Source organism: Vespula vulgaris, chromosome 11 (assembly GCF_905475345.1).
Source record: "Vespula vulgaris chromosome 11, iyVesVulg1.1, whole genome shotgun sequence".
Lineage (NCBI taxonomy): Eukaryota > Metazoa > Arthropoda > Insecta > Hymenoptera > Vespidae > Vespula > Vespula vulgaris.
The window spans coordinates 3,258,828-3,286,690 of NC_066596.1; the positions used below are offsets into that span (position 1 = coordinate 3,258,828).

Sequence of the window (27,863 nt, forward strand, 5' to 3'; positions counted from 1 at the left end):
TCAAGTTTTAATAAATTATTTTAATTATAATTATATAATCACTTTACACGCAATACATGTAATACAATACATGTAACAATGATTAAGACAGGATGATAAAGCTACGAAGAACAAAGTATATAATATAAGATATTCGTCCATATTTATCTTACAAATTTTTTATTTATGGATCAACCTAATGTATTATAATCTGCGAATATCTTGGGATTTGTCCTTAATTGCTATGCAGCTTGTATAAAAAAAAAAAGGAATCACAATCTCTCATTTGATTTGATCAATCCCGTCTTGTTACTTTTTCCTTTCTTTTTTTTTCTTGGTAGTAAAATTTTTTTAATCTCATACATCGTAGATACAGAAAAAACCAGTTTCAGTTTTTTCAATTATGTTCTTATTAATTTTCAATTCTTTCTTCCAAGTTTTTTATAAAATGTAAGATAAATTATTAAACGAGTTCATAAAAAAGGGACACGAAAATGTATATGTAAATTTATATTTCGTTATTATGATATTGACTATTATTTCAATGAATTCAACTTTGGATTAAAGATCAAAAAGAAAAATCTCGAACTGTACTTTCTATTGTAAAATTATATCTCTGATTCATTTCTTTTTTTGTCGAAAAAACAGCTTCACTTTCTTGATAAATTAGATTTATCCGTAATATTTTCGAAAAAATAAATGAACATTTTTATAATAATCCTTTCGAAATTCTAAACATAGTTGATAATTATATATATCTATTACATGCGTAAAGATCTCTGCTTACTGATCTCTCATTTTATCACATACTATATATAAAATATCACGTCGTTTAATAATTAAATAAAAAGATATATATATATATATACATTATATAAATATTATATATATATATATATATATATATAATATGTATATATAGATACAGTTTTTTATACCGATAATTTTTTTCTAAAATATTTTCATCAATATCATTCGGATTTTTCTTTTTTTTTTATTAATTTTTATTAACCTATCTTTATATTGCGATAAAAAATTAATAAAGCTTCATATTCCTCCTTATTAAAATCTCTAATTATTAATCTCTAATTGCTCCATATTAATCTGATTGATATTCTTTTAAATCATAAAGTTATAGTGACTTTATGAAAGGATTTTAATACCAAATATATATTAAGAAAAAATATATATATATATATATATATATATATATATATATATATACAAAAGAACAATTTGAAGAAAAAAATATTTTATTTTTTGTAAATATTATTTTACACCTAATATATATAATAAACTAATAAAATAATAAATAAAAATAAAATATATATAAACATATATATATATATATATATATATATATATATATATATATATATATATATATATATATATACACACACACGTTTAAATGTATATATGTATAGAGGATCGAATATTCTACGATAAAAAAACAAATAAAAGACCAGAAAAAATTTGAAACTAAAGTATATGTACATACATGTATATGTAATACGACCACTCCCGTTAGGCACGATTGCCAGAATAAAATTTATATATATATATATATGTATCTGTTTGTTTTTTTTTTTAATCGACATTTAATAGACTCATAAATTCATATTTCTTTCTTATATATGAAATAAATCTCTCTGGTATATAAAATACTTATTTATATTGAAGGAATGAAATGCTTCTTATTTTTTTTCTTTCTCAAAGATTAGATTAATATTGTAAATTTTTGTTTGTTAATCAATTTATCTTTTCGAAATTATGGTTTTTTCATATATCGATTGAACTGAAAGATAAAAGATGGAAGATTCATAATGTATAATGCGTATGAATAAGAATATTTAACTCACTTATCATGTACAGTAATTATCGCGGCAAGATAACACAAAATTATGTGTTAGTACCGTAAGCTAAAAATCTATTTTTTTTCTCCATTGATAATCAAAAATGAGAAGATTAGAAAAAAACTTTTGATAACATACGTATTATCGTAAAACCCTTTTACATTCATACAGTCACAGTCATACGTTAATAAACAGAAAAACAAGAAAAAGAAAATAAAACAGGTGGAATAATATACAAATCATAATTATTAATCTGCGAATATTTGAAGAATTTGAATAGATATAAAAATGAAAATTCATTAAATATGTAAGATAGAAGTGATAATATATTGAAAATATATTATCAGCTTTTACTGCTTGTAAATAATATTATTATATATAATTATTTTTATAAAATTAATTACTTTTTAAACAAATGTCTATATTCCTGAATATATATATATATATATATATATATATATATATATATATATCAGTTACGTAAAATATGTAAATCATATCTACGATACATTATACAGAATAAAATCTACATTGTTATAATATATACATGACATAATAAATTTTTATCCGTCTTAAATGCTACTTTTTTCTTTTCTTTTTTTGTTTTTCCATAAAACTATACATTTGCATAAACATCCGCAGTATAATAATTATTATTATTGACTATGAAAGGTTGTTTTGTGTTTATGAATTACGAGAGTGATAATTATTGAAAAAATAGTAAAATGAAGGATAGAGAAGAAAAAAGATCATACTTTTCTTTTCTATCTATTTTTTGTTAACGAATGATCATTGACAAATGATCTCATAAATGATTTCATAATGATCGTGAATGATTTATAAGTCGAGAATTTATATTCATAATCAGTTTGTTATAAAAAATCTAATTGTAGTAGAAATAGTATTAGTGATCGTAATAATAATAATAATAATAATAATAATAATAATAATAATAATAATAGTAATAATAGTAATAATAATAATAATAAGAATAATTACAATGATAATAACAATAATAATAATAACGGTAATAATTGTAAATAATAATAGCATTAGAGAGAAAGATAGTACCCTGAATAAAAAAAGCGATTAACTTATAGATAACCATCATCGTCTATATATAGAGTAATTAGAAACTAAAGATAAATAAATTATTTTATAGATTAGGCTCATACAATATAATAATAGAAAAAAAAAGTTAAACGATAAATTTTCTTGTGAAAAATTTTGAGACTGAACATTTTGAAGATCTCTCTTTTGTTTCTTCCTTTTTTTCTTTCTATGTTATTTTCTTTAACCGTTTGGCTGCAAACAAGCTTTTGTTTGTTAGCCTAGAATTGTGACGAAATAATTTATTACGTTTGAACAATTATTGATCAATTTATATATTATTTATGTATTATTAAAGAGAGAGAAAGAGAGAGAAAGAGAGAGAGTGTGTGTGTGTGTGTGAGAGAGAGAGAGAGAGAGAGAGAGAGAAAACAAATAAAAAAAGAAATTTATATATATATATATATAATATATATATATATATATAAAACATATATTTTTATAAAACAAAATTTTTTTCACATCGTATTTACCTAAATAGAAAGATCACAGATTGTACGTATCCTACAAAAAATTTGATACCTTTAAATAATACGGTATTCGCAATCAAACGGTTAAGGCTCTCCATGTTATATTTTTCTCGATTTCATTTCGGCACAATCTTCTCTGGTTCCATACACATAGTAGATTATCTTCCATATTTCTACATGAAGCATCGGCAAGCGGATCAAAAGATGTTCAACATGTAATTGTTCAAGTTCAAAAAATATTCGATAGCACCGGTAAAAAAAGATCCATCAATCTTGGAATCTTTTCGTAGAACAAGAAATGTTTCTTTCTTAATCGTTTCACTATCGTCGAGATCGTGAATTTACAAAAAAATAAAAAAAGAAAAATAAAAAAAAGACAGAAATACAATTGATGAATTTGATGGTTATTATCGTGCTGACTTCAATTTCCAACGGAGAAACAGATACGCAGCAATTCGTAGAACAACGAATATCAAAAGAAGAGCAAGAATGTCCAGAGTGAAATCGGCATCGAGCATATCGAGTTCCTCTAATGTCGTTTCTGGATTTTTGAAGTGGCAGTATACCTGTGAATGAAACACGATCGATCATTCCTCGTCGTATTAATGATAACAGGAAAGTCTACCAAAACAAATAATACGTCAATCGTTGTAATCGACTCGAAAAACTTTTTTCATTAATTAAATTCTTTCCTTTTTTTCTCTCGTTATCGCAACTAATCATGAGATAGAATATTTAATAATCAACTAAGACCGAAAGAATAAATAATCAATGATTTACATAAAAGAAAAAAAAAAAAAAAAGAAAAGGAAAGTAATTCATTCCGTTTCTATAAATTTTAATGATCGTCGAGATATATTAAGAAGTTCATTAATTATTATTAATCAAGTGTCATATAAAAAGTCATTACCTGGAAGCATTTGAGCTTTTCTCGTGCGAAGGAATAAGTAGCTAATGCTGTTCCTTCAAAACCATATCTGATGTAACTAAGATAAGTTATCCATCTAAGATAAACAGGAATGGCATCGAAACTGACGAAGAAACCCGAGAATAATAGGAACGGTACTGACATTACTGGCGCTAAAAATACACCATTTTGTACATTCATGGCAGCACCGACGACAAGACCTACTGATTGTGCGACGAATGATATCAACAGGCAGGCACTTAGGAACATGCTGAATCTCATTATCTCAGCCGGTTGACTCGTTAGAAAATAAACGATTGTTACGTAGATTATACAAAAAATAGCCTGGAAGAAGAAGTCGATATATAATGTATACAAATGGTATTAATAATAATAATAATAATAATAATTTTCTTCTTGTTCGATAACAGTTCAGTTCGAAATATAACAAATATATTAATAAAAGAAAAATTGTCTTGATTTACCTGGAAAGGTATGTCCGACACAGTGAGGGCTAAATAATACGCTTTTAAAGAATACCATCTGTTGAAATTCTCTTTGAGGAGTACTGGAAGTTCTAACGGGACTGTAATAAGCAAGGACATTGATCAATCAAATGCTTTTTCTATTTAATCTAATAAAATACGAGATCAATCAATATACTTACAGGATAAAATTGTAATAGTCATGGACGTGTACATAAGGAATAACATGTTGAAGAATAAAAATCCAAGATTGCTTAGTACTTTAGCACCATCATTACCAATATCGTAATAAAGTGCACTTATTAAAAAGCCTACCAGAATATGAGCAAATAGACGAAGATACATCAGAGTCTATCAAAATTTATAAAATACATATTATTATTATGAAACATTTTGTTATTTTTCTTTTCTTTTTTTCGTCCATCTTTATAACTTACCCAATCTCTTCGACTGAAAAGTAACGCTCTCTTCAAAACGATCCAGAATTGTACGATTTCTGAGATAGGATATCTTTCCGGTGTAACGATGATCGTGTTGTCGAGGAGTGCCGTCTTGACGTTGTCTTTTTCGTTAGAAATAGGTATCGTTACTTCGGGAGCTGTGATTAAAATAAAAAATTGTTTTTTTTTTTTTTTTATTTCATTGAGATATATTTCAAGAAAGAGAGAAAGAGAGAGAGAAAACTTTTGATAATTAATAAATAAGTAAGATGTATTTCATAGGTAAAAAAAGAGTAGATAATGATTAAAAAGAAAAGTTCAATGTACCTTGTTTAACAATATCGTTTGTGACATAACTCGGAATAATTCCACCATTATTGATTTCCTTGATTTGTTCATTTTCTGGAAATTTTTCCTCCATGTTATTGACATTTTTTTTATCTTTAACTTCTCGTTGATTTTCAATTGATTCTACGTCCTTCTCGAAACTAGAGTTTGCTCCAGAATTATTCAAACCTTCATTTTTGATATCAGGAAACGGATGGCCTTCGCGTATATCGTATTTTCCATTTTTAATCGCGTTCACCAAATTTTTTAAATTGTCACCGTATTCTCCACAAGCGACTTCGATTACTATAAAATTTGTAATTAAATTCGTTAAGACGACTCGACGATCATAAGATTTTTTTTTCCTTTTTTCTTGCTTTTCTTTTATTTTTTTTTTTTTTTAATAAAATTGATCATCCTCTGATAGAATTACTTACTGAAAGAAGCTGGATTATGATAACTTGGACAATTCAGATTAATTGTTCTTAAGAAAGGTACCAGCTGAGAAGTAGATCCTTGATAAACGCATTGACCTTCGGCTAAAGTATATAACGCATCGAACATTTCGAATAATCTTGCACTGGGTTGATGAATCGTACAAATGATTGTTCTTCCACCACGAGCTAATGTCTTCAGCAGGGATATACATTGGAAACAAGATGATGAATCCAATCCACTGTAAAATTAAATAATAGATTATTTGTATTATTATCATTCTATACAATTTATTCATCAAAGTTAACCAGGAACGTGAATATTGTTTATCTCTTTGTTCGATATCTGAGATTAATAAAAATATACAATCATCGATAAATTCATATCGTTATATGATCGATCAAAATAAAAAGTAGAATAATTAACATAAATTTGAACGAAAATAAAAAATCGTCTTCTTTCTTTTTTCCTTTTTTTCTTTCAAGGACAAATGAGGACCTTCGAAACAGTACCGTCTGTTCATTTATTTTTTTGTCGTAGCGATAAATAAGAAAAATAGAAAGAAGACGTTGATAGACCCGTTAACCTTGAATATATATATATATATATATATATATATATATGTTCATCAGACAGAATATCTTTTTTCAAAGGGATTAAAGCAACAATTAAATTTGCCCTAGATAAATATTCGAGATATTTAAAATGTCAAAATATTAAAAAAAAAAAATAAATAAATAAAAATCGTCAAGGAGAAAAAAAAAGAGAAAGAGAAAGAGAGAACCTAACGCAATCTCTGTTTATAAGTTTTGAAGACCATAGAAATTATACTGTATGTAAGAGAAAGCGAATGAGAGTTATCGTTTCAAAAAGTGGACATTAATCTCAAACTTTCACTGGCTGTTGTTCTCCAGTAGAAATGAGGATCTTAAGATTCTATGATTTATCCTGAATTACGTAATTAAATTAATTTTAATAAGATGTGTCTTTGAGAGTATATACATATTGATAAATAATTTGATAAGTAAATAATTCTGCATTAATACAATAAAAATCTTAAGAAGATTATCCGCTACTATTTGTAATAGTGAAAGTCTTCTTTCGAATTCTTTAAATTCTTTATTTCGATTTTTATTCGAACCTGTTCGACTATCATTCAAAATAATCTTAAGAGATTAAATTCGTTTATTTACTAATTATATAGAAAATGAAAGTAATTTAATACGAATCGTGTGATTTTATAAAAGAGATCGTTAAATATTTATAAGCGTTTTAATTACCTTGTGGGTTCATCGAAGAACATGACGGGAGGATTATTGACAAGTTCAAGGGCGATCGAAAGTCTTTTCTTTTGACCGCCGCTCAAGTTCGAGGTCATAGTATGTCTATGTTCGGATAAACCTAGAGTTTCTAATATTTCTTGTATCTAGAAAAATTCATGTAACGTGTTAATATAACATGTACTGAAATAAATTCATTTCTATTTATATAAGCTAATAATTAATATTAGAATCTATTCTATAAATTTTATTTCTCTTAAATAATATAGGTATTATTACATAAATACATTTAGTTAACTTAATATGTATAACTATTAATGTGTGTATTATAATATATTTAACTAACTTAACATTTTGTTTAATGAATAATTAATGGAATTTTTAAAAAGATGCAAAACTTCTATAATAAATATGTTATTTAATTTTTTATGTATACATATGTATACACATATAAGTATATTTTTTTAAATTAATAGTTTAACTACATTTTTCAAAGATGAGGAAACTTAAAAGAAATTATTTCATTATATATACATATATAATATTTAAATAATATAAAAAATTATTAAAAGTTATTCGTACCACTTCTTCTTTCTCGTCTTTTGAAACGTGTTTTCCAAGTTTGAGACTTGCAGCGACCTTCATAGCTTCAGCGACAGTTAAATTGGCATGAAGCTGATTATCCTGCATGATGTAGCAAGAGAGTTTTCTAAAGACACTTAAATTCCTTTCGTGTCCGTTCATTGTTATACTTCCTTCTACTCCTGCCCATCTAAAAAAATACAATTCATTTTTAATTTAATATTATTAATCGTAAAAGTATGGAAATAATTTCAATTGTAAGTATAGTAACTAATTATCAACTTTTTAAACACAAAGAGAGATTATTTTCAATTTAAGAATGCTCGATACTGATCTAACAAAAAAGAAAAGAAAAAAATAGGAAAAAAATAGCAAAGAATGGCTTCTAATTAATAATTCATAAGAAAGATACTTAATTAAATTCCAAGTTGATGATAAAATTTATATCGTAATTCATGTGACAATTTAACTAGGAATAAAACTCGTTTAATGTCGTGATCTTTCTCTCTCTCTCTCTCTCTATTTTTTTTATATTATGATGAAGTCTAGGTATTGAATTACATATTTACAAGTCGATGAAAGAAAGAAACATCATGTTTTCTTAAACCCTGAGCAAAAAAGAAGAAAAAAGAAAAAAAACAAAATAGGAAAAAGAAACGATGGTGAAACTTTTATCTATTATTTTGTCCCTTATCTTTAAAAAGACGATAAAGAGTACCTTTCTAACGAAACGCAATACTTTTCTATTTTATTTCAAAATCGAATTTTATAAATTCTATATGCTTTATTATTTATCTTCAATCATCAAGATATTTTGTTCTTTATAATATATTTATACGAAAATTTTTCAATTATTATATGAAAATATTCAATATTAGATGCAAGGAATAGTTGGTTTCTCTTTTTTTATCTATTTGATAACGGAATCTTCTTATGTTCTTTTTTTTTTCTTTTTATTTTATTTAAAGTGTTAAAATTAAAAGATAAAAATTGAAAAGAAAAATTTGAAAGAAACTAAAAAGATTAAAAGAAGAGGAAGAGGAAGAAGAAGAAGAAGAAGAAAAACGATAGACAACAAATTTTCGTTCGGAACATTCTTGATAAATAAACGACGTTAAAACGGAAAAGCCTTGACACTCGGTCTTGACCCCATAAGCTCGTAGTACACGTATTTATGCAAATGTTGTATAATATAAATACGAAATAGCTTAGTTTGACGTTCAAATGGAAAAAATAAAATAAATTTAGTAAAAGAATAGACGAATATGTACATATACATATAATTTTTTTATCCTTACTAAATCAGATTTAATAGTTTTCAATGTATTATTTTCTTGGTATTTACAAAAAAAAAAAAAAAGAAAAAAAAAGAATTAAAATATGCAATGTTTAAAATGCTAATGATTCTACATTAAAAATGCGACAGCTCGATGAATAACAATTTAAAAATCTGTTTGTTTAGTATAAATCTAGTGGAAAATTTATTTTATCTCTAGACAAAGTGGACAATTATGATAAAAAAAATATTCTTTCTTACGTACTATTGCATTTATATAATCGCAGAGAAAACGAAGAAAGTGAAATGATTTCTCTTCTAAAATAAAAGTAAAAGTAGTTCTTACGAGAAGAAGGAAAAAAAAAGGGAAAAAGAAAGAAGTAGAAGAAGAAAAAAAAAGAGACAAAGTAAAAAAGAAAAGAAGTAAAATCGAGTTCTCGTGTCAGTTGATTTATTCATCAGCAATCCTGATGCAACCCTGACCCAACGATCTTATTGTATAACAAAAATAGTTAAACCTTTAAACAATGAAGTGCTATCGAAGACAACCGAATAAATAAATTATTTTTTTTCGTTTTTTACTATATATAATGTAATGTAAGTACTTAAGTACATCGCGTAACATAATACGTGACTCGATTGATTACAATGCTACTTTCGCAAGTTATACAATTTATGCGTCACTACGAATGGAATAGTTCTGTACTTCAAATTATATATGTAAAAAAATAATACAAAGAAAAAAAAATATAACGATATGTAACATGGAGATACATATATATTATGTATCTAAATACGTATATTTTAATTCATTAAATCAAATTATTTCTTCTGGAAATAATAAATGGAAATATATTAATATTTATTAACTCACTTATATCCGGTAAGTATATTCAAAAGAGTTGATTTTCCAGCACCAGATGGTCCCATAATGGCTGTCAATTCACTAGAACGGAGTCTGCCGCTCACAGATTTTAAGATTGTTTTTACATCTGTAAATAATATTAATTAATTAATGAATTAATAGAAATACAGAAGAAAAAAAAGAACGCAATAATATGTGAGAGATAAGTGTTAATAATTAAATAGAAAATCAAACCAATTGATCTATACGATCGATTATTATTGAAATCAAAGATGAAATATTGATATAAATAATTTTTAAACAAAATAGAGAATAATAGAAATAATTGTAAAGATAAACACGGAATAAAATGAAAATAAATAAAATGATAGTAAATATCTTGGAGATATTACGTTACAATGAAATTTAATTACCGAACATGGTCTGTTAACAACAGTAATAATAATTATTATTATTATTAATATTATCAATACGAGTTTATTAATACGTTCGCATATGGTGCAAACGTTACATGATAGTTTCATCGTGACGATGATTATTAACGTTCGTGGTTCCGGATATCGAACAAAGAGCGTTGAATAAGCAGAGCAAAGTCCAGAACGATGAACGAACGCATCATTCCGTTGTGTTCGTTAATAAATTAATGACATCGATCGAATAGAACAATTTTCGAACACAACTATTATTTGATTTCAAGTGAAAAAAAATATTATTAAACAAAAAAAAGGATAATTATTCTTTTCTTTTTTTTTTTTATTGTCAGCTCTACGATTCACTTGGTATATAATTTAATATTTGATATATAATTTAATATCATATTTTTTTTTATTTCTTCTTTCTTTTTCTATCTACTTCGTTTCAAAATAGTATTGCACGCAAAAAAATAAAATCGATTGACGTTCGAAGAATTCTTTTTCTCTTCTTTGCGTATTTCAATGATTAAAAAAAAATATGAAGAAGAAAAATCATTTCTTTTTTCAATGCATTACATTTAAAAAAAAAAAAACAAAAAAAAAACAAAAAAAAATTATTTAAGTACAAATAAGAAGATGAATATATAAAATAGTCATTTGAAAATATGTCTTCATACTTCATCATATTACTTATTTATTTCTTGAAGTTACGCGAAGTGAAACGTGTTGCGTCGTGTTAAAGGTAATTTTTTCTGTGGCTTCCTTTGCTTTGAACATTCTTTTACGTTGCATTAACGATTGCATCGGAAATTACAAGTTTCTTTCGCTTTCTTTCGATTTTAAATCCAACCTATCCCTTTTGCTCACAGATTGCAAACATGCATATATATATATATATATACATATATATACATACTGTACACCGATTGTGAAAGAATTGTCATTTGTTGAATTAAATACTTTTAGTTTCTTCTATAAAACCTTTTTTTTTCTTTCTCCTTTTCTTTCATTTGAAATGAAAATAACAAAGAAGCTAATAGGCAATACTGTATCTATTTAATATATTATCACTAATTAACACAATTTATTATAGTGGTTAAGAATTAATTAATTAAATTAATCTTCCGAATCTTCATAGAATTTTACAAATTTGACCGAAATAAATACTATAACAAAGAAAACAATTAAAACAGTTAAATCGATAGATCATTGAATGTATATTATGAAACGAATCTTTGCTACATTCGTCGTACATTTTTAGGAGATATATGTCAAACGTACATGTACCTATACCAAAAAAAAAAGAAGAAAAAAAAGGAAAAAAAAAGGAAAAAAAAAGGAAAAGAAAAAAGAAAAAAAATGAACAATGTAAATATCTTATTAAAAATCATTGAGTGTAACTATTGATAAGAGATACTACTTTCTTATTTATCGGATGTTTAAGAAATATAATACGCCAAGAAATATCTTTCATCAACAATCTATTAATTATAAATTCAAAAAATTAGTAGTCTTGAAGAAGACAAGATAAGTTACGTGTACTGCTATTCGCTATTGAACAAATATGAATATATTTAAGCATATGCAAATAATAACGTTGTAAATACAAAAAGAATTATAATAGTTAATTCAATGTTCTCGAAAGAAAACAATGGCATCAAAGGCAAAAAAGGAAAAAGAAAAGAAAACGAAAGATCGATGTGCTCTTCTGGATATAAATAAAACGCGGTCAGGGATCTATGGATCGATGAGAAAGTTACAAAGCCGATATGAAAACTATCTTCTTTTTTTTTCTTCTTTTATAAATAATTTTGCAATAACGATGAATACCAATATTTATTTTTCTAATTAGGATTTTGCATTCTCTCTTTTTTTTCTTTTAATTACAGATAAAATGAACAAGTTCCCATTTTTTTTCTTTCTTATTCAAGACCATTCACAGTGATATTTTATCTGAAGTAACGATCGATAATAAATCCTCAAATAAACAACTAACCAGAAAATAAAGATCAAGGTACAGGTTAAAACGTAATAATGATAATTTAATATCTATTATAATTGTTGTACCTTCTAGATAAGGTGCCTAACATCAAGTTGATAAATTGTACAAACTGCAAACAAAAAGGGGGAGGTCAAAGATACACAAGTGTTTTATATTATTTTTCGATAACATCCGTCATACTTGAATATCGAACTCGTGTATATATATATATGTATATATATATATATATATATATATGTATGTATGTATGTATATATATATATGTTTTTACTCTCTCTCTCTCTGTCTTTTTTATCTCAAGTACTTTGTTCGATAAGTATAATTATTTTTCCCTTTTGATTCTAACACAATGAAATCTACGTCTATATTTATTTTCCTACGAATCATTCGAAATGAGGTTTATGTCGAAATATTTTTCTTTCTTATATGGGAAAAATGGTGTTAAGTAACATGTTTACCTTTCGACGACTATTCGAGTTCTAACGAAATATAGAACAACTTTTGAATAGGTATGAATTAATTTAACGTACCATTCATACAATGAACATTCAATAAACGATATCCGCGAATAATTATAGTTCGATAATTACCAATTAAAATGTCATTACCATTTGATTTTGATTTCAATTGTAGATGTAATTTCATATACAATTATTAATGATAATCAAATATTTTATAATATATAATTACTTTATTAATAATTTAATTATAACATTTCCGAATATATAGAAAATCCATTTTAAGAGAATCTATAAATTCTTAATAAAACAAGATTTAATCAACGTTAATTATAATTCGATTTAATTTCAAATGAAAAAAGAGAGAGAGAGAGAAAGAGAGAAAAAGAAGAAAAGAAAAAGTAAAAAAATCAAATGAAATAAAAAGAACATAGAAATAAAAATCAAAATGAAAAAAGAACAACAAAATACAATAAAATAAGCAAAGGTACCAAGTTTTTATCTAAATTATAAATTAAATCTTTACGAGAATAAAGAAGACTCGAGGAATAGAAAAGTAGGTGTGCATGTCACACGAGTCAATAGTTTCTCGAAGCTAACACATGGATCGTTAATCGTATTTGCGGGTTTATGCTGTAACTAGATTTCTTGCAAAATCGGGGTCAATGATCGTATCTATGTTAAACCGGTAAGTAGTACACTGTTGCATTACTGATTACTAGAGATTATTATACTTCTTCTTCTTCTTCTTCTTATTATTATTATTATTGTTACTGTTATAATAAAAATGATCACTCTCTTAAAACGACAAATCGAATCATAGTCGAATCGAGTAAAAATTAATAAGAGAAAAAAGATCTTTTCGATGAAAAAAAATATATCTTTGGATATGCAACGAGTTCAATGAAATTTTCTTCTTTCTAATTCGAAGAGAAATCGAAGGTCGACTTAGAAATAAGAAAGAATGAATTACGATCGAACAATAAGGTTCTCTGTTGCTATTGATGACATATATGTAATATATATATATATCTACCTATGTATGTATATGAATTTCTTGGTAAGCGTATTGATAAGAGAAAAGGAAACGTAATTTGTGAAAGAATTATGTTTCTTTTTTTCATCTTATCTTGAGTCCAAGAAACTGTGGCACGGTTTATTCACAATTTATGCTTTGTCTTTTCTTTATATATTTTTTTTTGTTTTTTCTATAGTAATACCAATCGTTATTTGCATAGATTTCGAAATAGAAACATGAAGTAAAAAAAAAAAAAAAAAAAAGGAGGAAACCAAAGAAAAGATAATAAAATATATTTTTACGTAAAGTACTTTCTTTTAATTTCTAAATAAAATCAACAATCGTACGAAGGGGTCTACGAGCACGTATTCCAATTGTTAAAACTTTTCCTTTCGATCTCTCAACTATATCAACTATTACATTACATATTCCGTTCGCGATCTCGGTCTAACTCTACTTACAACATCGGTAAGTAGACAGTAAATTTGAATTATGTAATTCGATGAATAGTACACATGATTTCTTTTTCTCTTTTCTTTTCTTATCTTCATTTCTCGATCTTTTAAAAGATCGAAACGAAAACACAGTTATTGGAAAAATTTCTTGTATCAATAGAAAATATTGAAAGTATCAATTTTCCTCGATTCGTTCGTAGAAAAATATTTGTGAGATTGCGATGTTAGAAAATATCAAAAACGAAACAAAGAAAGAAAACAAAGAAGAATATTTTCCACCATTTAGAAAGAAAAAAAAAAAAAAGAAAAAATAAGAAAAAAAAAATAAAAGAAACAAAAGATTTGTCCTATTACAAATGATAATGAAACATGTTCGGATAATGTTAAATAAATATTTATCCTCGAATGTTATCTCGACAATTATTTTATGCCTTTCAATGTATATATATATACACACACATATAAGAGTAAAAAGAAAAAATTACTTACTGTTTTTGCGTCCCTCTCGAACTTTATAAACGAGATCAGAAAAGGCCAGATCAACTGGTGGTCTCTTTGGTAAATGCGTGATAGTTTTTGGCGGCGATGGTACAACTTGTAACCGAACAGCCGAATTTTTCCTGGATTGCAATAATATCCCATTGGTATCGTCGTCCTTCGAGCAGTTTCCCTCGAGCTTCATCGCGATTTACTTTTTTGGTTTTCTCTTTTTATATATATATTTCCCTTTTATAGATACACTCATACACACGCACACATACACAACGAGTATAAAATTTTCTCCTTTCTTTTTTCTTCGCAAGAAAGAAGTCAGCCTTGAATTATAACAAGGAGCAGATGTTGCGAACTATATCTTTCTTTCTTTCTTTTCCGTTTCATGCACTTGACCTTTTGACTGGTCGACTTTCCTCTCACCGCCTGTAAAATTGATTGTGTACGTATCTCTTTTTTTATATATTTTTACTAGATGGAATTTATTGTTAATCATACATATACTTTTTATCTTCCTTTTGTTTTTATTTTCTTTCTTCTTTTTTTTTGTACGATAAAGATAAACACTGAGTTATCTTCGTCAAACGTATTCATTTGTTAAAAAGAATTTGTTTAACTATAAGAAACGGAAAAATTATAAAGAAAAAGAAAAAAAAGAAGAAGAAAAGATAGAGGAAATTTCGATATATCAATTTTATTTAATATTTCCTTAGCATGATCGAAGTTCGTAAGTTTTATACATTATATATACTATGATGTAACTTGGAATGTTTCTAGACAATTACTTTCTTATGATAAAAGAAAAAACTAAATCTAGTGATCTAGTGTGCTCACGATCGATGGTAAACGTTCATTGTAAAAAGAAATGATTGATTAACATTGCTAACTTTTTATGATACGTATGTAATATATCGGAATATTTATCTATACTATTTCCTAGTTACGGAGATAAACGTTCGACAAAAAAACTTGTATGTATATATTTATAAAAGATTTCTAAAAATGAGATAGCTAATAAAAACTTTGATCTATCCATAAAAATTATAGCGATGCAAGTATCTCTGTTTGAATTTACACTTCATAATTATTACAATGTATATATACATATTTTTTCCTTACATATTCCTACGTAATGCAAGTCAGTAATCATGCATATTAGAAAGAAAAAAAAAAGAAAAAAAAGAAAGAAAAAATAAAGAATATGTTGGAAAGAAATGTTAATATGTATTTTAAAACGTTTAAAAATATACTTTTTACACTTTCTCGCAGATATAAAAAATATATATATGTACATATATATGAAATAAATTCTTACATGTGCGAAACTGTGTTAATTATCGATATCTCTTGGCAAGTATTGAGACAACACTAAGAAATAAAAATCTCTCTCGTCCAACAATCCTTCTTCTTAGACTTCTTAAATCAAAGTATGGTGCACTTTCAAGCGACTCTCTCTTTCTAGAGAGAAATTTTCTCTAATCGGAGAATAAACCGAACCAGTGGTGTTTAGTCATCGACGACGATATGGCTTCTCGCGCGTGACGCGTGTAATAACACTTGGATATTAAAAAAGTGAGGAAAGAAAAAAAAAAAAGGAAAAATAAACTTTATGGATTTAATCGATAATTTCGAAATAATTCGATAATAAAGAAAATCAAACAAAAATGCAAAGAAATAAAACGAGATAAAGTAGGCCGGCAGACGAATTGAAAAAAGATTAACAAATTAATTCAAATTAGAAATTGTTGATAAATGATACATAAAGAAGAGAAAAAAAAAAGAAAAATATTGGAAAGAGAAAAGGAACGAACGAAATACCCTCTTCTCCCTCCTTTATATTAGCGCCTCAATGTCTTGAGACCGACTGATTTCACTCTGCTCTTGCTATATCACATTGGTCGCCATTGACCGTCGTTTCCCTCTCCCTCTCTCCCTCCCTTTCCTTCTCCTTCTCTCTCCTTCTTCCTCTCCCTACCTCTTTCTTTCTCTCTCTCTCTCTCCCTCCCTCCCTCCCTCTTTGTTATATCTGCCTATCTCTCTTTATATTATTCTTTCTTATTTTTCATTAACATTCATTCGCACCTTTCTCTCTTATGTTGTTATACTTCTCTTTACTTGTAAAAGAGCTTATAGTCGAATATAAATATTGATAAAAAGTATATGCATAAGAAAGACGAGAAGTCCGTGTATTATCATCGGCAAGGTTAAAGTCGACGTGATGAATTTAACTAAATATCGTTTCTCCTTGATTGGTATGATTAATACAAGGAGAAAAAAAAGAAAAAATCAAAACATAAAAAGAAATTATATAAAGGAATGTTATTGTCTCTTTCTTCTTTTCTCTTTCTCTTCGAATAACGAACGCATGATTTTTCGTATAAACAATAAGCGATTAAATCGTGATAAAATTGATATTAAAATCAAAATGCTTTATCTTTTTCTTTTATACGCTTTGTATATTTTCCTCATTCCTTGGCGATCTTTTTCTTCTTATTGTTATCTTTCCCCTTTTTCTTTAATTTTATTCTTTTTTCTTCATTTTTCGTAATTATTATCGCAAATTTTGAAATGAGTGAAAGGAGCACCTCGTCGTGCTACTTTTTCGTCGTTGATATATCATAATATTCTAAGTAATTGCAGTTAATTTAACGAAAGCTGTACCTTCTTTATTTTTCTTTTTCAATCTTTGTTATTTTTTATTCTTTTTTTATAATAAATAAAAAGAGATCAACCAGTTATAAGATCGACCTGATCCTTCTTTTCTTATTTTTAATGAAAATCTGCTTTTTCGATCCAATTAAACATAAGAGAAAGTTGAAATTAATTTTACTTAATTACAGATACTAGTTTGTAATAAATCAAAATATTATTATTAAATAGAAATTTATTTTTCTAACGATTTGTTCAGTAAAAACGCATTATATGCTACCGCATATATTAAATGTTAAATGTACATTAAAAAATTTGTCATCAATGTAATCGAGCGAATGATAGTAAATTATAATGGAAAAAGAAGGTCATTCGTGTTAATAGTCTTTTTTATTACAAGTTTTTTCTCTTCATTTCCGCCTCTCTCTCTCTCTCTTTCTCACTCTCTTGTCACATATAATATCGAAATGCTTCATTATATGAATGGAATCCTTCTATTATACCATCTACATGTTTTTTTTTCAGTTGAACAAAGTACAAAGTTCTTGTATGAATATTAAAAAAAAAAAAAAAAATTAGGATATAGAACGTTATATCTTTAATCTTTGAGCAACAAATGGTGTATATATACGTCCTTGAAGAATAAATATTCATATCAGATACTAAGAGCGTATATATACGCTCCCAAAAAATTAACACTTAGACAGAAAAACGTATCGAGCATTGCAAATGTTACATATGTCAGTATTAAATTATTTATATTAAATATGTATCATATTGTATAAGCGCATCGGAGTGAAAAAAAGAAAAAGAAAATAAAAAATAAATAAATAAATAAATGATTGAATTAATCTCATTCAAGTTCGTCGTTGTTTTTTTTTTTTTTATAAAAATCAAGCGACAATTAAAGGATACGGATAAAAAAGAGAAAAGAAAATAATGTTATTTCAGACAGAGAATATAAAATTTGTACGACGATTGAAAAATATTTTAAACTTGTTAATTAAAATCGAAATAACAAATAAATTGAAAAGTTTCATTTGTCCAACGAAATTCTTTTAATATTATTATTTTCTTCGTACAATGCTTTCATAAATTAGAATAGATTGTTGGTTGAGTAAGGGAGTGACGTTTCACGTTTTAATTATTTTCTCTTTACGTCACACATCCTTATCCATAATTCAAAAGGATTTAGGTCGATTGTGATGCCTCGATATCGTTGAGAGACATTGATTTGAGCACGACTTAAACATCGTTGAATTTTGTAATCGTCATGTACGAAATCAAAAATAATTTACTTATATATAATAACAATAAATAATATTCGATCTTGTATCGATCGAAAAATAATCGATAAAAAATAACATAAAAATTGAAATCGACCTGTTAAACGAGATAGAAAATTTCTAATATATGATCATGACCCATTATCTAACTTCATTAAATCCCACTAGTAGTTTCGCCGCGTTTTTTAGAAACAATAAGCCGTTATGATAGACATCGAAGGAAAGCTCGTTCGTCTAACGTTTTACGTCACAATGACTGCTCACGTTTCAAACTACCACATAAACGTGACTACACGTATGTTTTATGAATGCAAAAAAGGAATAATCGTGATATATATCGTATCCTTTCGAATAAAAAGATTAAAATATAAAGTCTAAGAATTGACACTGACAAAAAAAAAAAACAGGAGAATAAAAAAAAAATGTCTTTTATCAGAAAGATCATGATCATATATCATTATAATTGGAGTCGATATTAAAAAAAAAAAAGTCGGGAATATTTTTCACTATTTGTTTATCACGAAAATATCATCAATTTGCATTAAAATATCAATCGTAAAAAGTAGCTGATCAGCATCTTACAGAAAAGAGGAATATCGATGGAAATAAATTCGTTTCAATATCGTACAGTATTTTTTTTTCGTTCATATATATAATAAATAATCACAATTAATGAAAACGATTTCAACGAACAGAAAAGAAAAAAAAAAAGAAGAAAGCAAAAAGAACACCTATTCCTTCTTTTTTTACATCCTTTTTCTTTCAAATTATCTTATAGTTTAAAGTTGAATCGATTTATCATCGATCAAGCGATAATGGAAAATTTAAATAATGTTGAAATGAAATTGTTGAAATTAGATCTGCTATAAAATCTTTTGTTGTAAGAAAATTTGCAATTCTATTAGACAATTGCGTCTATTGTGAAAAAAAAAGAGGAAAAGAAAAAGAAATTTTTGAAAAGATAATCATACGAGAATGAGAAATAATCGCAAATTTGATACGATTGGTATGAAAAATTCGAAATACATTCATTCGTTATCGAAAATTATATTTTGTTCAACGACATTTATAGTTCATATGAGGAAAGTATCACGTAGTTGCGATATGAAATCATCTTTTATGCGATTACAAAGCACATCAATATTTCCTCTCTTCGTTACGCGTATGTAAATACATATATACATATAGATATGTATATGTATACAGTTCTATTTTTTCTTTCTATTTCCTTTTAAATCGAAAGGATGTACACATCCTACACTTATACATTCATTCTTTTTTGTCGGACATATAATCGATGTCATATGTCTTACTCGTCGACTAGGCAATAAATTTAGAAAAATGATTTCTAACCTGACAATAAATCCATATAATATATATTTATAAGAATAATCATGAATATAATAAACCAAATTCTTTTCCACTATTCCTCTTGTAATTTATTTTTCTTTTTTTTTTCTTTTATTCTTTGTTATTAATTTTTTTTATTTCTTTTTTCTTTTTTTATTATTTTAACGACATAATCTCTAGTATGATAATTTTATTTAAGTCTATCAATTGAAATATTGTTATTATTATTAGCATAATTACTTTTTTCCCAGATTCGATTCAGATTAATTTCATTTACCGTTCAATGAAAATAATTAAAATGTTAATTCAACTATTAATAATTGAAATGTAATTCAACTAAATGGATTTTCTTTTTCTTCCTTCCTTTTTTTTTTTTTTTTTGTTAAGAATGAATTTTCTCGTATAAAGTTCATCGGTACAATGTTATTTTATATTCTCGAGATATTAATTAGAAAGTAAAGTCACGTTCTTCTATACGTTACTGATCGCGATCGACATAATCGATGTGGGATTCTACGATGAGAGATACAATTCCAAGGAAAACCACAATTTCGTTAGAAATGATTCTAGAATGAATTTCTAAGCACGAGAAAATACTAGGAAGAAGTTTAGAATTGATTTGATAAGGAAATATTTATAGAGAGAAGAATTTATTATCAAAAACTAATAAAAAGAGTAATCAAATTAAAAGAGAGAAAAAATAAAAAAGAAAAATAGAAAAAATATTAAAGATAACATAAAGAAAAAGAGAGAGAGAGAGAGAGAGAGAGAGAGAGAGAGCGCGCGTGTGTCTTTTAATTATATTTTAATTCAAAGTTAATGATTCGAGATGAATATTCAACTTATTAACGATCCAATCGTAAAATTTCTAAAGCTAATAATTTCATTTATTATCAATAAAAGACATTCAGAGAGTCTTTAGCGCGAACGTAAATATAAAAATAAAGTTATTGGAATAAAGGTCGCCTAGACAACGAATGGATCAAAGTTCGTCAACGAGGAAATCGTCATCTTTAAAACACTCCTATCATCATTATTATTACATCACTAACTTATATATACTTAATCTAAACAATTTATTTTTTTATTATTTCTCTTTCTCTCCAAAATTATTTCTAGGCATTTTTATGCAAATCCTTTCTCTACGTTTACAAGATCGTCTTGTTTTAATTCAATTAATGCACACGATCGTTTATTTTTTCTTCTTTCTTGTTGTTTTACTTTTTTCTTTTTTTCTTTTCTATCTTTTCTTCTTTTCCTTTTCTTATAAAATTTTTATCGAAAAGATTTATCAAGTAAATTAATTATAGTTGAAATATCGTTATTAATTCCTTTATTTTTTAATTTATGGAATATTTCATAAAATGCATTAAATTTTTACAATTCTGCAATATCACATGCAATATACGTGTTTAATGGTTAACTTTATAGATTCTTACTATCTCTAAATCAATAATCGTTAGTTTCGAGAGATAATTAAAATGATCTCATAAAACACAATAACAATAAATTTATGAATAGCCCGATCTATTATAAAATTCTTGTTTATAATTCCTAATAATAGGTAAGGATAAAATTATAAGAAAATTCTATATTTATCGACATTGACCCCGCTAAACAACAAAACCGGACATAATCTTACGCGCGCATCTTCCGAAAAAAATATCATAATTACAGAGGAGAAATTATCACGAATAAATTTTAATCATAAATAACTTTGTGTTTTGACTAGGCCTGAAAGATATCAAATAATCATTTTATTCTTATAACAGTAAACGAAAATTAAATTTAAGCATTTAGATATACATGATTCTAAAATGATTTTACGAAAGAATTAAATAAAATTGAGTATTTTTATTTTTGATTTCTTCTCATCAAAAGTATCGATAAATTGATGAAATATTAAAAAAATTTTAATGTTAATTGTATATATATGTGTGTGTCTGTATGTACATTATATAATATATACGACATACGATTCGATATTAATCCGTCGTCTTGTGGTTTATTTTAAAAACAAATGTTTACGATGACGAACTAAAAAAAACATTTCAACGCGAGACTTCTGGAAAACATTTATATTGTGTCACTACGTTTCGATTACGTCTTCTTTGGACTTCGTCGAAGAAAATAATTTTTAGAATGAAGAAATATTATAATGATTACAGGAAAAAAAAAGAAAATAAAAAGAAAAAGAAAAAAGGAACGATTTTCTTTTCCTTTATCTTCTTAATTTTGATAATATCTGATATAATGATAAAAAAAAAATAATATAATAAAGAAAAAAAGTATAAAAAATATAAAGATACTTTATAATAAATAATTTTCAAGTCTTTCTACAATAATCGACAAACAAGGAGAAATCTTAAATTTTTTTAGATAATCGATAAAAGTTCAAAGTCTAATGGACTATAGCCGATTAATCGGTCACCACTGTTCTATCTAGATCCAATTTTCTTTATCGCAAGTATCTGTTAAAGATTAAAAAGTAAAGATTCACGAGCACTTTGCACCAATCCGATATCTTTCGTCAAAGATAATTATTATCGACTTTTGAATCTTTCTCACATACATATTTCTTTTATTCATTCATCGTTTAAGATTCATTCATTCGTTTGTCCGTTCCTTCATTTTCTCGTTTAATTAATGTTTCAATTATTCTTGAATGAGTTAACCAGTATGTAAAATTCTCGGGAAAATTTTATAAGTCTAATAAAACCTAATGATAGAACATTAATAATAAAATCGATGCAATTCCTTAGAAAAGTGATAATCATTTTTTTTTTCTTCTTTTTCAATTATCACGTAAGCTTTCTTTCGTTCGAGTATATTTTACAGACTGTTCAACGATATTAAATTAAATATTATTATTAAATTACAATAAAAAGGGATTTAGGATTGTTTAGGAACGTAAAAAGAAATCGTTCGTACATGAATTCTTATATATATATATATATAAAATAAAAGAAAACGAAAAAAACCAAAAAAGAATAAAAACACAAAAATCGAATCAATGAAGGATGAAGCTCGAGACATACCGCTACAAGAATTACTCAATAATTTTTAAAATCACATGATTATTATATAGTTCATCGATAGAATATATATCATTTAAGAATATCGATCGAATTTATAATATTTTTTAAAAATACGAACCTATCGACTCCGTTTCCATAACAGCTGTTTTGCACATCGTATTTCTCTTTTTTCACCATCCTAGCTCTGTATATATCTGTTTCTCTTTATTTCTCTCCTTTTTTACTTCTTGATGATCCAACTCTATCGTATTTCTATTATATCTGAAAAAATAAGACAAAATTTGTTAATCATGTATTCTAAATAAAGTTAAATGTATAACAGAATATTATATGAGAATTATGTTATCATAAAAGCTAGTAGATTTAAATGATGAAATAATTAGTAAAGAGAGAGAGAAAGAGTTAGTGTGTATTTCGTCAAAATTATGTAATCGTCTCTCGATGTGACGTTGAATAATATTCCATGATTTTGCTGATAATCAACAAGGGAAAATAAATTAGAGAAGGAGAGAGAGAGAGAGAGAGAGAGAGAGAGAGAGAGAGAGAGAGAGAGAGAGAGAGAGAGAGAGAGAGAGAGGAAAAAGAAAGAGAAGTAGAGGAAGGGGAGATAAATAAATAAATGGAAGAAAAAATGAGAAATACATTGAAATATAAATGTATGATATGCAAATATATAAATCAAACGAATAACATGGAACACTAATTATCCTTATTGCAACATAAACTTTGTATTTTGTCATGTCTCCTTTATTCTCTCTCTCTCTCTCTCCCTCTCTCTCTTTTCTCTCTCTCTCTCTTTATTCGTCTGTCTCTCTTACACACTTACACACATACACACACACAGACATATGCATTACTTTTCTCTACGTTTATTTATCTCGTTTTTTTATCTGGTTGATTTTATCGTCTTCAATTTTCTATAGAGTTATTGAAAAATAATTAATTGTTTAAATAATATTAATTGTATCGTGATAGAATTGTCCCGATCAGATATCGATCTATCAACGATCTATCTTTTGTAAAATAATCTATCGACATAAATAGTTGTCAATAGAAAAAGTATCATCTCGGATGTAACTTTCCTTTATATTCATTTTTCATTTCCTTTTTTTTCCCCTTAATTTTTTCTTTTTATTAATTTATAAAACAAAGTTATTAAATGAAATACGAACGTCCGAATGGTATTCGTGTAAAAATCGATTCGATACTTGAACTTATTCATTTCTGAACTAATTCAATACCTATACATTTAAGAATATCAAATGAATCTAATGGTCAAGGATAACATCATTCACTATTTCTTTTTCTATCTTTTTCATTTTCTTTTTTTTTCCTTCATTTTTCCTTTTCTTGTTCTTTTATCCGTCGTAGATCGTAGTAAAGTCGGCAGGAAAAATTATATAAGAACCAAGGTAAAAAAAATTCCGATTAACAATACTTTGTCAACTTTTTCTCATTCTTTTTCTTCTTCTTTTCGTTACTTTTTTCTTTTTTTTCTAATATCAATCCAACGTATCTGCCTATTATATTTGCAAATTTTTGTTGAATTACTTCTTTATTATATATATGCACATACTAACGATTAAATGATACTTATGAAGTAGTTTGTATCACGTTATGTTAATGATATACCATACAGGATTAATATACGTACAATACAGCAAATGATTATTTATGCGAATACATTCAACTAAGATTTTCTATACTATTTGTTAGGTTCTTGAACTCTTACAACTAATCGATCTTGAACGTTCAGTTATATCCTTGACCTTTATTATTTTTTCTTTTTCTTTATTTTTTTTTTCATTTCTCTCTCTCTCTCTCTCTCTCTCTCTCTCTCTCTCTCTCTCTTTCCACCTCCATCTCTCTCTTTCGAACAACCGAACAATTTTTTTTTCTATATCGCGTTTTTCACAAGAAGAAAAATGACGTAATAAACGATTTCTTCATCTTCCTCTTCTTTTCTTTTTCTTGTTTTCTTTACCAACATTAAAGTCAGATTCTAATAATTATAACAGCAGAATGTAGAATCATAGTTCGATAGAAATATAAAATCTACAGTATTCCACTACGCATAATCATAACAATATAATTGCTCATCGCAACTATGTTCAACAGTATGATACGACGTAATAACGAATTATTCTATCGTTCTTTATAATTACGTAAGAAATAATATGTTTTCGTGAAAATTCAATATATTATCTCTATTTTTCTAGTTTACGATATAAATATTTTTCTTTGTTCTTTTTTCTTTTTCTTTTTATATCGAACTGATGCACAATTAAATGTTATACTTTTTATAAATGAAAAACTAGACATAAAATAACATAACATAGAAAAATTAACATGACAAACAATATTCAGAATTTGATGACGACAACGACGACGACGACGATGACGATAATAATGATGCGCGTATAATATACACGTGTGTGCACTTGCACGTGAACGAATAAATATATAGTGCCTTAGTAATTAATTATAAAATTCATAATAATTTCCAAAGACTTTGATCTTCTCTCTCTCTCTCTCTCTCTCTCTCTCTCTCTCTCTCTCTCTCTCTTTTGTTATAAAAGAAACACGTTATTTATGTAGAGTTTAAAGGTTGAATATCGTATATATGCAACATGCAACGTTACATGCAATGGCACTATGATGTATCTATGTTTAGTATTAAAAAGCAGTTTGAAAAAAACAAACATGAAATGAAAAGACAAAGAAGAGGATAAAAAGAAGAAGAACAAGAAGAAGAAGAAGAGAGAGAGAGAGAGAGAGAGAGAGAGAGAGAAGAAGAAAAAAAATTAATTACAAATAATACAAGATAGGTTATCCATCCACTTTGGATCTTATCCGTTCATCACTTTGGAATTTATCCATCGAATCTTTTGCCGTTTAAGAAAAAGGAAAGGTTTAGATTAAAAAGCGATTGAAAATATCTCGAAAGACTTATTTACTTACGTGATGAAACAAAAAAAAATAAAAAAACGAAGAGATAAAGTTTCAAGGTCGTTGACTCACTACTACTATCCTCGAAGTATAATATTGTCGAATGTTGGTGAAAAGTAATACTTGTTGGACCGCTCCCGTTCATTCGTTTTATATTTTAACGATAAACGTTTGAACAAATTTTCCGAGATATTTTTACTCTTTCGTTTTTCCTTTTTTTTTTCTTTCCTTTCTTTTTTTCTTTTTCTTTTTCTTTACTTTTCTTTTCCTTTTTTGTCCGTGTGATATTTCTTCTTCTTGTTCTTGTTTTGTTTTTTAATTTTACACGATTAATTTAAACTTCTGACACGAATGTGCGTAACTTGAATAGACGAGAACGAACTGTGACGGATATGTTCGGCCGATCACCGTGTACTGTCTTTCTTTCTTTCCAACAAGTCTTGCCGTTTAATTACACGCTTCCTCTCTAATCGCTATATATTCGATTATTTATGCCACTCCGAGAGCACGAATCGAGTTGGAATAATTCTCTGATTGGTTGACAATAACGAGATCTAATATCGATAGTTTGCCTCCTTCTTCCTCTTATTTACTTTGTTTTATCATACATACACACACACACACACGCATACACATGTACTCAGATATTTACATATGCATATATTTTCTTTTTATATGATTTTTCTACCTATTTTTTTTTGTATATCAATGACAATGAGACAAATATTTTGATCGAATAAACTCGCTGTCATTAAACTTTGATGAATTGATTGCTTCGTCATTGATCTCGTTTCATCGCTAAATTATATATTTAATTCAGGAATGGTAGAAATTCTAATTACGTCCTACGTTTCTTCTTTCTTCACTATTTTTTCACTTTCTTTCGTATTATAGTATCGATGAATTATTGGTCTACTAATTGCGTGCTCAGTTCACTGTGTCGTCGCGAAGAACGCGAGGAAAACAAACATGGCGTATGAAAAGATGACTGACCAACTTCTGAATGTGATATAGCAGCGCCATAGACGGCGAAAGATCGAACAAAAGTATTAACTTGTTATCGACACGATCGAGAAAGTAAAAAATGTCGATAATTATTATTGATTGTAAAAACTTGTCGGTAGAATTCATTGTTCATTACAATTGATTGTAGATTTTGTAGATAAAGTAGAAAATATTATTAATCACGAATGATTGTAGATAAAGTAGAAAACTATAAGTTGATTCAAATTTATGAAAAATCTACTTTTGCCAATTTAAATTATTCTCTGACGTTTTCCTCTTTTTTTTTTTTTTTTTTTTTTTTTTATTCTGATTTATAAGTTCTCATATAGCAACGATATTTGTATACAATAACTGAGTAGAAATTGTAAATGATATAGTATTAACTATGATATGATTGCATAGCGTAGAAAATGACTAAGCAAAATATATTAGTAATTATTAAACGGATGATAGAATGCAATTGTTAATTAAGTTTTGCATTTAAGAATAAATTAACTCGTCAAATGGTAGTGTCACCTACAAGATGTTAATTTCATTGAAAAAACAAGCTATAATTTTTTTCTACCTGATGAATAACAACTCGATTTATATATCTGACGTAATGCTGAAGAGGATTATCTTCTATATGTCACGTATATGTAATAGTTCAATAAACATTTTTTTTAATAATAATAGCGCTTTCGTTTTCTTTTTCTTTTTTTTTTTTTAATTACGAGAGAACATATTTTCCAAATTA

At 26.5% G+C, this 27,863-nt stretch overlaps 1 protein-coding gene across 8 annotated transcripts; it reads right to left on the reverse strand.

Moving 5' to 3' along the window:
* Nucleotides 1–1,451: 1,451 nt before the first annotated feature.
* On the reverse strand, nt 1,452–27,843 carry LOC127067586 (ATP-binding cassette subfamily G member 4). 8 transcript variants are annotated; one of them, XM_051002684.1, is made up of 13 exons: nt 27,693–27,843; nt 23,292–23,434; nt 14,848–14,978; nt 10,022–10,139; nt 7,872–8,061; nt 7,290–7,435; nt 6,012–6,250; nt 5,575–5,880; nt 5,245–5,405; nt 4,990–5,158; nt 4,808–4,908; nt 4,326–4,667; nt 1,452–3,981 (listed from the first exon to the last, which is right to left on the reverse strand). In XM_051002684.1, the coding sequence occupies exons 2-13, from the start codon at nt 23,348–23,350 to the stop codon at nt 3,823–3,825; spliced, it is 2,121 nt and encodes a 706-aa protein (XP_050858641.1). In that variant the 5' UTR covers nt 23,351–23,434; nt 27,693–27,843; the 3' UTR covers nt 1,452–3,822. The 8 variants fall into 8 exon arrangements, with proteins under 8 accessions (XP_050858641.1, XP_050858640.1, XP_050858639.1 ...); XM_051002683.1 differs by lacking the exon at nt 27,693–27,843 and adding an exon at nt 26,965–27,142; XM_051002682.1 differs by lacking the exon at nt 27,693–27,843 and adding an exon at nt 26,381–26,800.
* Nucleotides 27,844–27,863: the final 20 nt, after the last annotated feature.